This window comes from Podarcis filfolensis (assembly GCF_964270895.1).
Source record: "Podarcis filfolensis genome assembly, chromosome: 1".
Taxonomy (NCBI): Eukaryota; Metazoa; Chordata; class Lepidosauria; order Squamata; family Lacertidae; genus Podarcis; species Podarcis filfolensis.
In genome coordinates this window covers 95,705,542-95,718,660 of record NC_139604.1, presented here as the reverse complement: position 1 = coordinate 95,718,660, position 13,119 = coordinate 95,705,542, and the positions used below count along the sequence as shown (strand labels likewise).

The window sequence follows — 13,119 nt, the reverse complement described above, 5'->3', positions numbered from 1 at the left end:
CCTGATCTGCTGATGGTGCTCTTTATATTCACGGCCTCCCACACTTCCACCCCCTTTCATTTTGTCCCACATCCATTCTGCTTCTTCATCTGCCTCAAACGAATAAAAAATTGCTCAAATAAAAATGTAATATATCTTTCTTTAGTTTTCAAATACATTAAATTGTATACAAAATAATTTTTGTGACTGTGCATACCTTTTGTCAACTTTTTGTTTATCAGAACAAAAATAGAAAATTTTTGAAATAGAAAATTTAAGCATTTCCCCTTAATTTTAGGGTCCTTGCATTGGAAACCAGCAGAGCTTGGCTCACAGTAGACTGTGGGATGCGGTTGTTGGCTTCCTTCATGTTTTTGCTAACATGCAAATGAAACTTTCACAGGTAAATTGTGTTTGTTTATTTATTTATTTCACAATATTTTTATATACCCCTTGATTGTAATAAAACCTAAAAGCGGCTCATGAAATTAATTTGATAAAGAATGGGACATCTTTGCAGAATATATCTAGATCTAGATCTCAATCAATCAAGGCATAAACTGTGTAATTTAAGGACATTAACTTGTAACATAGTTGATTGATGTTGTTATTCAAAGTCACATTATAGGCATTTGATTCCTAAAGCTTTATTGGAGTTACGTTGTTAGGAGTGGCTTGCCTAGTGGGGTGAAGACATAGCAATAGCCTCCAGGCAGCGCCATTGGTGCCATTTACCAGGGAGGGGAGGGGTAATGTGGTGGCAAACTTGGGACTGTGCAGATGCACCAGAGTACACTCCAGTGTAGCACAGCCCCACAGCCTTGCCACTCCCTTGCCCTTCCTATCATGGTAATGCTGGGAAGCTAATGGTAAGGCTCTGCCCTACTGGGAAAGCCGCTCCTGTTTATTGTGTTGCATCATTGTTAAGCTTAATTTCTATTGGCCAATTTAAGACATCCATCCAAAGCTTAAGCAACATGGCTTACGAAACTGGGAATGAGTACCAGGGCCACACACTCCTTCCTTGACCTTCCCTGCCATTCCCCCTCCTCCATACGCTGGATTTGGCACCAATCCCCCAAAAAGAGTTCTTAAATGGGAGACTTAGCAGGGAGAGAGGAAAAGAAATGACTAGTAGGGGAAGGGAAGCAAGAGATCTAGAATATGAGACATTAAACTCATTAATTCTCAAAGCATTTTGATGTAGGCCCCACTTATCTCATGCAGATACTAAGATTTTTATAAATCTGTATATAATTTCACATTGATACATGTCCGCAAGCCACAACATGCCCTACACTTACAGGACCAGGCACTGTTGCCAAGCTGTTCCCCTTTAGCTTATTCCATGCTGCCTCCCTTGTGTCTATTAATTCTACCCATTTCATCTACATGCCATATATTGTAGTTTGTTCTTAGATATGGGGATGGGGGTGGATGATAAATACATCAGATTATAATAACAAATAAAGTATAAATACATGGATAATTATATATTTTTTCTCATGCAAATGTGTGTTGATTAGAACAATGTAAGTTACAATTTATTTGGAAGGACTTTGATCCATGATCACAATGGCACTCTTTGGAAGTAGCAGGCTCTATGGGAGCATTGCTTTCTGCTGTACATATCACTGAATTTGTGGGTGCTGGACTGCTGCTCAGTTATGGAATTCTGCACCCTCACAAGATGCAAAATGGTATATATACATGCATCAACGGATCAAGTATACATTTTAAGTCTACATTCTAAGGTTGCAGGCATTTGCGCACTTTCTTTGGAGTCACTCCTCCAGAACTCAATATAATTTACATAAAATATGCATGATATCACCCATCTGTAAATGTCCATATTACCTTGCATATTTATATTTGTGGCAGCAACATGATCTGAGGGAATATGCTGTTCATAACCTTGGAGAAGTAATGATTTTCTTTTAGGTGGCTTTTTAGGCAATCAAGCAGAGATGACTGCTCAAGAAACAGAGGGGCCATGATTTCTCCTCCTGCCTGCAACCTCCAGCCTTCTGAAACAGACTTTCAGAGGATATAGGATGGTGGGGAGGAATAGCTCTTCTTCTATGAGAGGAAAGTTCCATGAGCAAACATTCACTGGTGAGATCTCTCAGATCCCACACTGTGAATCATTCTGATATTTGTGTTCATTCTAGGTGTCCTTCAAGTGGTACCATACCACAGTGATAGAACATATGTTTATTTATAAATTCATTTCTGCTCTTCCTCTTGGCTCCCAAAGTAGCTTTGCATGCTGATGGTTCCAAGTTCAGTCCCTGGAATCTCGAGTTAAAAGTAGTAGGTAACAGGTGATGTGACAGATCTTTGTCTGGGATACTGCAGAATTGCTAGTCATATATCCATACCAGACTAGTCAGCTTCCAATCTACTGTTTCGAATATCCTCTTAAACCTGTTGGCCACTGTTGAGCACAGAGCCAGACTCACATAAGGCTTCCATTTGCTAGATTGTGAATATTGTCTTTAGAGTTATTTATTTTATTGTTTATTCTATTTGTACTCTAGGATTCGAGTCAGATTGAGTTGCTGAAGGAGCTACTAGATCTTCTGAAGGATATGGTGGTGATGCTCTTGTCACTACTTGAAGGTTGAATATTTTTTAAAAAGTTATTGCTATGCAATTCAAACATCAACATCATTTTTAATACATAGAGTTTATCCTTAATTTAATTTATATTCAGACCATCACAATAATTCTACTTGGTAATTTGGATGAATGAATGAAATTTTATTGTCTAAAGCCATAGACCACCACCACAGATAATTCTAAATAAGAGATGGGCATAAATTTAGTTGTGCAATAATATTGAACAGTAGTTCTCAACCAAGGGTACATTTAAAACAAACTTATAATAAGCATGAAAACACTTTCTCCACATTTCTAAGGATGTATAAGAAATATATTTTCAATGTATGTTTATATAAAAACTAAGTAACGATTTTTAAACTCACAATGTAGGTAATGTTGTAAATGGCACTATCGGGAAACAGATGGTGGACACTCTGGTTGAATCATCTAGCAATGTAGAAATGATATTGAAGTTCTTTGACATGTTTCTCAAGTTGAAGGATCTAACAAGCTCAGAAGCTTTCAAAGAGTATGACCCAGAAAGTAAAGGCATAATTTCCAAGAAGGAATTCCAGAAAGCCATGGAAGGTCAAAAGCAATATACCCAATCAGAGATTGAGTTCCTGCTGTCCTGTGCAGAAACAGATGAAAATGACATGTTTAACTATGCTGATTTTGTTGAAAGATTTCACGAGCCAGCCAAAGATATTGGATTTAATGTGGCCGTCCTCTTAACAAACCTATCAGAACACATGCCAAATGATTCGCGGCTTCAGACTCTATTAGATCCAGCAGAATGTGTCCTTAACTATTTTGAACCTTACCTTGGGCGCATTGAGATAATGGGTGGTGCCAAGAAGATAGAGCGGGTTTATTTTGAGATCAGTGAATCCAGTAGGACGCAGTGGGAAAAGCCTCAAGTGAAAGAATCAAAAAGGCAGTTTATTTTCGATGTTGTAAATGAAGGTGGGGAACAAGAGAAGATGGAGCTTTTTGTAAACTTTTGCGAGGACACGATTTTTGAAATGCAGTTGGCATCTCAGATATCTGAATCGGATATAGTTGACAGACCTGAGGAGGAGGAAGATGAGCCTTGCTATGTGAGGGAAATTGGAGAAGATGAGAAAGGAGAGCAGTCCCTTGAATCAGCTTCAGCTTTTGCTATGGCATGCGTTGCAATAAAGAAAAATGCTGCCACTGTTTTTAAAATGATAAGACTGAAAAACTTAAGAAAACAGTACAGAAAAGTGAGAAAGATGACTGTAAAAGAATTGGTTAAAGTATCCTTTTCCTTTCTCTGGATGCTATTTGTAGGATTCTTCCAAATGTTTCTGACTATACTGTGCAGTATTTTTCAGATTCTTTGGAGTACTGTGTTTGGGGGTGGCCTAATAGAAGGAGCCAAAAACATTAGAGTTACTAAAATTTTAGGAGACATGCCTGACCCAACACAGTTTGGAATTCACGATGATGTCCTTGAAGCAGAAAAAGTTGAAGTTACAGAACATGGCATTACAGCTGAAATTGTGCAGTTTGTTAAAAATGAGAAGGGAGAAACTGACATCTTGTCAGATATTTTTGGCATTCATACGAAGAAAGAGAGCGGATCAAAGCATGGTCATGCTGTTGGCCTAGGGGATATCGCTGATATCATTGGATCAGATACCCCTCCTTCTTTGGAAAGTGCAGTTCGCAAGAAGAAAAAAGCACAGGTAAACAATAAATGTGTTATATCTTATTTTATTCAATATGCTTCCTAACTGGTTGATTATGAGAAGAGACTTTATTCTCTGCAGAAAGCTAAACCACAGAGACTCAAAGTTCTTCAAGCCCCTGGTGCTTTCCAGACAGAAGTATAGGGTCTTCCTGATGCCCATAGTGTATCCTAGATTACCTGCCAATCTAGCAGTTTGAAAGTGTACCAGTGCAAGTAGATAAATAGGTACTGCTGCAAAGGGGGAGGTAAACAGTGTTTCCATGCACTCTGGCTTCCATCCCAGTGTTCTGTTGCGCCAGAAGCTGTTTAGTCCTGCTGGCCACATGACCCGGAAAGCTGTCTGTGGACAAATGCCAGCTCCCTTGGCCTGAAAGCAGAGATGAGTGCTGCACCCCATAGTCGCCTTTGACTAGACTTAACCATCCAGGGGTCCTTTACCTTTTTATCTTTACCTTATCCTAGTTTACTATAAACTTTTTGAGTTCACAGCATTATTTTAACCTTTTGAAATTGGGCATACTTAATTCTCTATCATATCCGAATTCAAAGTACTTTCAACATTTTTCAGACACCTGAAATTGCAAAGGATGATGAATCGGAAACAAGAACAGAATCTGAGAAGGCTGAGTAAGTTATTTTTAGCTCTTACATTCTTGGGAATGACTGTTTTCCCATTTCCAGTGAAAGGTCAGCAGAGTGGGTTGATGACTCCACCTAGTGATCAAAAGGCAGGCAGCAACCTTTTGGGAGGTAAGACTCCCAGCATGCAGTTCTGCTCCTGCATTTGGTCAAGATGCAGCAGTTCCCTTTCCCTGAGCACATCATGGCTTATTCCATAAGAGCTGCAACAGCCAATGCTGCATTTTCACCTTGTGCTCCTCTACAGGAAATCTTGGGCAGCACCCGGTACCTTCACCTGGCTGCCTGTGCATCATGGGATGTGGCAGTGGGCAGGACCTCCCACCATACCTTCGTGCAGCTGCACTCCCTCCCTAGAGAGTTTGGCTGCTGTACATCCTATTTTGCCGACCTTTCAATGCAAATGGAGAAAAGTATAATTGTATCTACCTGAAGTGTAGTTTTCCATAGTTTGTTTGGCTGTATGATTCTTGTTATTATTGACACTGGGAGGTAGCATGGTTCTTACTTATATCCAGGGGCGTAGGAAGGGGTGGGGTGGGGCGGACCGCCCTGGGTGCCCTCACTGAGGGGGGTGACATTCGGTGCACCTCCCACCCGCCCACGACTCCCAAGCCTACCCCGAGCCGTTAGGGTAAGGGGGGAGCTGCACCGCTTTTCCGGTGGCATTCCCCCCTTCCCCTTTGTTTTGACAGCTTGGGGGAGGCTTGGGAGTCGCAGGCGGGTGGTGCGCCAAATGTCCCCCATGGGCGGCCCGCTCCACCCCAGTGAGCAGCTTGCTCTGCCCCCAGCTGCAGAGTGTGCACTGCTCTGGGCACCCGGGCGGCTATCCCGCACCTGGGGGGCACGCCCCCCCTCAGGAGTGTGGCCGCCCTGGGCAGCGCGGGCATATGCTAGGCCACTGCTTCTATCCTTGCACTCCTGGCTGTCAGGCTTGGTATGCCTGCAAACTGGATGCATGCTCAGAGTTCTACCTCCCAAAAGGTTCCTGCCTGCCTTTTGACCACTAGGTGATGCCATCAACCCACTTGGCTGACCTTTCACTAAGAAACTGAAAACTACCTTTCAGGTAGGTACAAATGTACTTTTTAATGTTCATGTGTGCCAAGGTGAATGAGCTTCAGGCAGACCTCAAGCACAAGTTCCACTTTGAATTGATGTGTCTAGCAGTTCTTGAACAGTATGTTAAAGCAGTTTCGTTTTAAAAGCCTCCTCAAAGCCCTAAAGTTAAAACAAAAGAATTAAACATCAGGGAGGAAGCATTAGAATCCTCTTGACTATGGTAGTTTTCAGTGCCATGCTTGCATGTAATTAATGCCAATGTTTAGAAGCAAGGAGGTGATAAGAGCTGATCAGTTTGTACCCAAGTTAAAGAAACTGATATGTTCTCTCTCTCTCTTTTCATTGTTACTATTTGTTTTCACAGTTCTATAAAAATGAAATTTCCCCTCTTGCTGGACTCACAGTTTTATTTTTCCCTTATAATCTTATTCTCCTGTAACCTCTAGAATTACAGAGCCAATAACAGGGTTTAGCAGTGTACTAAAAGGCCTAGGGCTTGCCAATCAGAAGGTCAGCGGTTCGAATCCCCATGGTGGGGTGAGCTCCTGTTGCTCGCTCTCTGCTCCTGCCAACCTAGCAGTTTGAGAGCACGTCAAGTGCAAGTAGACAAATAGGTACCGCTCCAGCGGGAAGGTACCGCTCCAGCGGGACGTTTCCATGCACTGCTTTGTTTTGCCAGAAGAGGCTTAGCCATGCTGGCCATATGACCCGGAAGCTGGCTGCAGACCAACGCCAACTCCCTTGGCCTATAGAGCGAGATGAGCGCGCAACCCCAGAGTCATCCGCGACTGGACCTAAAGGCCTGGGGTACCTTTACCTTTACCTAAAAGGCAAATATCTGATTATTATTCTCTGTTGTACAGAGAATAAAATGGCAACCATTACCAATTATTGACCTTTGAAAGCCATCTAATACAGTTGTAGCAAATTCCTTAAATTAAAAATACATGGTGTGAAATAGTGTTTTTTTTCTTGTCTGTCCTGAATCTCCCATGAAAGAATTTCAGTGGATGACCCTGAGTTCTAGGGGTGATGGAGAAGGGCATTTCTCTATCCATTGTCTCCATAACATGTACTGTATCTGCTATATATTTTGGGAAGTGGTGGTTTGTTCACTATATGTTTACGTGCACTTAGGATATTTTGCCCCATCTTACATTGAAACTCATTTGCCAGTTGGGCCAGAAATAATTGTCAGGATCTTATTTGTGAGTAGTGCAGAAAACGTGGCTGTTCGTTAATAATTGTTCTCATATTCTATAGCATGGAGGATGGTGAGAAACAAGATAAAATCAAGGATGATATGTATTCTGAACATATGGAACTAGAAGAACCTAGAAAACGGAAACGAAGGCGTGGGCAAAAAATTGAGAAACCTGATGCAGTTATGGCCAACTTTTTTAAAGTATTGGAAGTTTATCAGACAAAAATGCTGGTATGTTGACCTTCTTTCTTACTTTTGGCCAATGATTATATTAGAAAATAGCATTATATTATATTATAATTGTCAGAGCTACCCTAGGTCCCAGCTCACAAAGGACCAACGCTGCTTCGTTGTTAAGTACAAAACTCTTTATTGAAGTTCAGCTTCACTTCCAGAGCCGCAGCGCGCAGCTCTACGTCTCAACCGTTAGACCGCTGATGCTCCGTCTGAGTCTCCTCCCCCTTGACACCAATTTAAGATTCTAGCCTTGCTTCACCTTTTCCGCTGCTCTTTCCTCCTCTGGGTCCGCCTGCCCGCCGGGGTCTCGCCCTTTCTAGCCTCCTCTGACGCTGATTCCCCTGAGCCTTCTCCCTCCCTCCGGCGGGCTTTAGGAGCTGGTTCCCCATCCGGGTCTCCTGCTGTCCCGCGCGCCTGCACATTTGAACTTGGCGCGCGCGCCCAGCCACCAGCTTTCCTCCTGACCGTTTCACTGCTGCTGTCACTGCTTCCCCCTTCGGGGCGGCTAGCTGCAACTGACCTCCCTTCCGTTCCTCCACTCTCCGATGGAGGCGTGGTCAGCCCTGACTCCCTCTCTGGAGGAGACACTGGCCCTGACACATGTGACTCTTCCCCCCCACTACGCTCTGGTGGGGAAACTGGTCCCGATCCTCCACTGCTGTTTTGGGGTTCCCCTCTGGCTCCTTGTTTCTGGTGCGTCCCCCCTGGGACCCCCCTTGCCCTGACCATCGGCGCCCCCTTCTGGGAATCTTCTGATTCGCTGGAGAAGCTCATGGAATCTCTCGGGCCACTGTCATACTCCCCTATGCTGCCCTCGGATTCTTCCCCTTCACTCTCCAATTCCTCTCTCCCCAGTGCTCCTGCTCCTGATTCCCTGACAATAATATTACAGCATTTTTCACAACTTGGGAAGATAAGTAAGATATCTTGGTGCATTATGAAGGTTTTTAATAAAGAGACAACACTTGGAAAAGAAAGTATGAAATGGAACATAATTGATATATAATGATGATGTAAAGCATTTTTTTGGATCTCCTTTATTAATTTGTTTTCTTCCTTTTCACTTCTGATTCTTGTTTTAGGAACTAATAACATTCTTTGCATTTTCAGCACTTTTTGGCCCGAAATTTCTACAATTTAAGATTTCTTGCACTTTTTGTTGCATTCGCCATCAACTTTATCCTGCTTTTCTACAAGGTAATTTAATTGTATCAGTTCTGGCAAGACGCCTTCATTTTTCACAGTGACATTTGCTATGCTGTTTAGACTACTATTAAAGTAAGCAGACTCAACTAATCAACAAATAAATGCTGCCAGTATAAAATGTATTAATCCAATTAAGGGTGAAATTATTATTATTTGATTTCATGGAAAAGATGAATTTGAATTGGTGACTTGAGAGTCATAGATCAGTTTCTTAACCACTGCACAACACTACATCAGTATCAGCATAATACATGGCAGTGTTTAACATACAGAGATGTTTTATTCTGTGTTTAATCTGTTGGAAGCCGCCCAGAGTGGCTGGGCGGGGTACAAATAATAAATTATGATGGTGATGAACTTAAATTCTCTTTCTCCACCCCCTCAATACATGAGGTGCTATTCAACTAAGCATTACTCAGAGTATACCCACTGAAATTAATGGCCCTAACTTAGTCATGTTGATTAATTTTAATGGATTTACTCTGAGTAAAACGTCATTGCTTATATAGTACCTCTGCCCTAAACATGTTTTCCTGATTCAGCTGCGGCTACACAACATTTCCCCTGGGTGGTTGAAGAAATGTGCATGGAAAAATCACATTTCAGTGGGCCTGAGAAATATTGTGCAGGAGCTGTGGCCAAGCAAACTGCAATGTGATAACGTCACTATAATTCAAAATATTAGACAACAACTTTAATAAAAAACATGGAAAAATGCTAGAAAAATTCTACCATATGTCCTTTTAAAATATATATCTATATTTATTGTGTATACCTGCACTCCTTGTTTGTGTATCAATTTCAGGTAACAGAAGAGCCATTTGAAGAAATGGAAGAAGATTCGGATCTGTGGCATTCTTTAGAGGAGGAGGAAGATGAAGATGGAGTAGTCTTCTTTGTTTTACAAGAGAGTACAGGCTACATGGCACCAACACTTAGGGCTCTAGCTGTTATCCATACAATCATCTCTTTTGTATGTGTTATTGGATACTATTGTTTAAAGGTTAGTAATTTCACCCTAAATTATCCAGTAATAAAAGCCTCTTCATATTACGGTTTTTCCATTGCTCATTTCCAATTGTCATTCTCTTATTGATGCTACTGAATGCTTTTTTGTTTTAATTTACATACTTCAATGATACCTTATTATTGTTATTTTATTAAGTATTTTGTGTTCTTAGCTCCTTTGGCCCTGTGTATGGTAAGATAGAATATACATTTGATAGATCTCAGCTCTATTTACTGATTGTTCTCTGGATCCTACAACAAGGCATACATATATATATATTCTTAAATTCTTCACAATTTCTGGATCTTCTTAAATTCTTCACAATTCCCATAATCAGTAGATAAAGAAGATAGTTTCCAATTGTACAGTTCAGGAACACTGTAAAATGCAATATTCCAAACTATTTTCAAGACATTTCTAAACATTCAGGTTCCTTTGGAGCTTCCAAATAATTATTTTTGCAATAGGTTCCTCTGGTTGTATTCAAACGGGAGAAGGACATTGCAAGGAAGCTGGAATTTGATGGTCTGTATATTACCGAACAACCCTCCGAAGATGACATTAAAGGACAGTGGGATCGCCTCGTCATAAATACGCCGTAAGTAACATGGAGTACAACCTTGCTCCTGCTTCTTGATCAGAAGTTCAGCTAAAGAAGGCCAACACAAGCTGCTTGTAGTTTTTGCAGTTAGGCCACATTCCTGTTTTACTTTGGCACTATGGTTACTTTTCACCATGCCTGCTTCCCATGCTACTTGATAATGTATGCAATGGGGAGGCTACATAGGAAAGAAGGGTGACATTACTTCCCATATCATCATCATCATCATCATCATCGTTGCCCCAGCCGCTCTAGATGGCTTTCAACATAATACAAACACAGCAAATGTCAGACACTGAAAACTTCCCAATACAGGGCTGCCTTCAGATGTCTTCAGAAAGTTGTGCAGTTGTTTATTTCCTTGACATCTGATGGGAGGGTGTTCCACAGGGTGAGTGCCACTACTGAGAAGGCCCTCTGCCTGGTTCCCTGTAGCTTTGCTTCTCGCAGTGAGGGAACCACCAGAAGGCCCTCAGCGCTGGACCTCAGTGTCCGGGCTAAACGATGGGGGTGGAGATGCTTCTTCAGGTACACAGGGTCGAGGCTGTTTAGGGCTTTAAAGGTCATCACCAACACTTTGAATTGTGCTCGGAAGCATACTGTAAATCTTTTAGGGCCGGCGTTATGTGGTCCCTGCAGTTGCTCTTGGTCATCAGTCTAGCAGCCACATTCTGGATTAGCTGCTTCCAAGTCACCTTCAAAGGTAGCCCCACGTAGAGCGCATTGCAGTAGTCCAAGCGGGAGATAAGCAGAGCATGTACCACTCTGGCAAGACAGTGCACAGGAAAGTAGGAGGGTCTCAACCATCACACCAGGTGGAGCTGATAGACAGCTGCCCTGGACAATGAATTGACCTGTGCCTGCATGGACAGCTGTGAGTCCAAAATGACTCCAAGACTTTACACCTGGTCCTTTAAGGCAAAGTTACCCCCATTCCGGACCAAGGAATCTCCCACACCTGCCCACCCCATCCCCCCAAAACAGAACTTTTGTCTTGTCAGGATTCAACCTCAGTCTCTTGACTGCCACCATCCTCCAACTGCCTCCAGACACTCACACTATCAATGCTATTGTCTCCAGTGATGCTGCTGTGAGAAGAAACCACATCATATGTGCTTCCTACACGATCAACATATTGCCAAATTGTCGAAGTTCTAAGATGTTATAACAAACAGGGTTAGCAAGAGAGGAATCCTGGCATTCTAGTGCTGTCAGCTTTTCTGCTTCCATTGACTCTGCTTCTGCCATCATTGCTGCTGTATTTTTCTACTTCCATAAGTGCTATCAGATGGATCGCTGACCAATCTCATACCAACAAAACCTAAACCTTTGTTGTTGTTGTTGGAGGTAAAGGAAAAGGGACCCCTGACCATTAGGTCCAGTTGCAGACGACTCTGGGGTTGCGGCGCTCATCTCACTTTACTGGCCGAGGGAGCTGGCATACAGCTTCTGGGTCATGTGGCCAGCATGACTAAGCTGCTTCTGGCAAACCAGAGCAGCGCACGGAAATGCCGTTAACCTTCCCGCCGGAGCAGTACCTATTTATCTACTTGCACTTTGACGTGTTTTCGAACTGCTAGGTTGGCAGGAACAGGGACCGAGCAACAGGAGCTCACCCTGTCGAACCGCCGACCTTCTGATCGGCAAGCCCTAGGCTCTCTGGTTTAACCCACAGTGCCACCCGCGTCCCTCACATTATTGGAGGTGGTGACTGATAAATACAGTTGCTAGTATCATGTTTAGGAAAAACTTAACTGAAATGGTATTTTTAGTTGTATTTTCTTTCAAACATCTATTTTGTACTTGGCAATGAACCTGTGATAAAAATAAAATCTAGACAAATGTAAAGAAAAGAATGCTTTAAAAGGTTAATATGTACGCTGCAGAAAGGAGCTACATCATTTTCTTTCACACCTGGCAGGAGCTGGAGAAAATCTGTAAAATCTGTAATTATGGATTCGTAAACACCAGTATCACTTACTGAACAGAAATTTACAAATTATAGGCAATCACGGGGGGGGGGGGGGAGAGACAATCACTATGAGGCAAAATTCTACCAGTAGATCAGAAAATAATGCTATCTTCCTAACGCAACCTATAGCAATAAAATACAAATGTAATTAAAGTCCTTTTTGTGTTTTTTTGTTAACTAATTTGAAATTCTTATTTATGTATCTATGCAGATATTTTCCTAACAATTATTGGGACAAGTTTGTAAAACGAAAGGTAAGTTCTTTAAATATATGTCAAGAGTCATGCTATTAAAAATAACCAGATATGTCAAATTAAGCATGTTTGTTGTTGCATTATGTGTAAGGAATAAGCATAAATTGGGAATAAAAGGCCACAGTTTTATTACAGAATATTAGCAACAATGAAGTGAGCTTGTGCTCCAGGTATACCATGGCATTTCTTCTCTCTGTGCTCCTCCCAGCAGTCCCCCCGCCCCGGTCCTTGTTGTAGATATATGACCTGACTGTCTCCAGGCACCGCAACATGGCAGGGCTGATGTTGCCAGCCTTCATGTCTCATTTGCAGACATCTTTGTCTCCTCAACCTTCTCCTCTCGGTGATTTGGAGGGAATGTCCCTTAAATCATATTAGGAATAGCCATCTATGATGATGTATTAGTGATATTTTCAGCTCTTATTTGCAAGTATTGCTTTGTCAGGCATGTATAACCCTAGAAGAGAAAATAACTCACATTTAACTAATTTACATAATAAAAATGCTTTCTGATTACTTTTTATGCTTCTGTTTTTGAATGCCTCCACTCCTCCTGCCAACTGTCATTGTTTTAAGAGTATCAACCTAAGTTGTTAAAACTCCCGACAAATACTGATTGAATTAAAGTTGATGAT

The 13,119-nt window shown here is 41.9% G+C and overlaps 1 protein-coding gene and 1 long non-coding RNA gene across 2 annotated transcripts in view; one reads left to right on the top strand and one right to left on the bottom strand.

Moving 5' to 3' along the window:
• Positions 1–13,119, bottom strand: part of LOC310767021 — a 962,895-nt gene that overhangs the window by 445,263 nt on the left and 504,513 nt on the right. The window lies entirely within an intron of this gene.
• RYR3 (ryanodine receptor 3) overlaps positions 1–13,119 on the top strand; it is a 265,223-nt gene that overhangs the window by 241,538 nt on the left and 10,566 nt on the right. Inside the window, exons 89-97 of the mRNA XM_083607824.1 lie at positions 278–382; positions 2,520–2,601; positions 2,974–4,295; positions 4,869–4,927; positions 7,265–7,436; positions 8,553–8,639; positions 9,454–9,651; positions 10,125–10,255; positions 12,442–12,484. Of these exons, the coding sequence (XP_083463950.1) occupies positions 278–382; positions 2,520–2,601; positions 2,974–4,295; positions 4,869–4,927; positions 7,265–7,436; positions 8,553–8,639; positions 9,454–9,651; positions 10,125–10,255; positions 12,442–12,484 (2,199 nt within the window). The remainder of the gene's footprint in view (positions 1–277; positions 383–2,519; positions 2,602–2,973; positions 4,296–4,868; positions 4,928–7,264; positions 7,437–8,552; positions 8,640–9,453; positions 9,652–10,124; positions 10,256–12,441; positions 12,485–13,119) is intronic.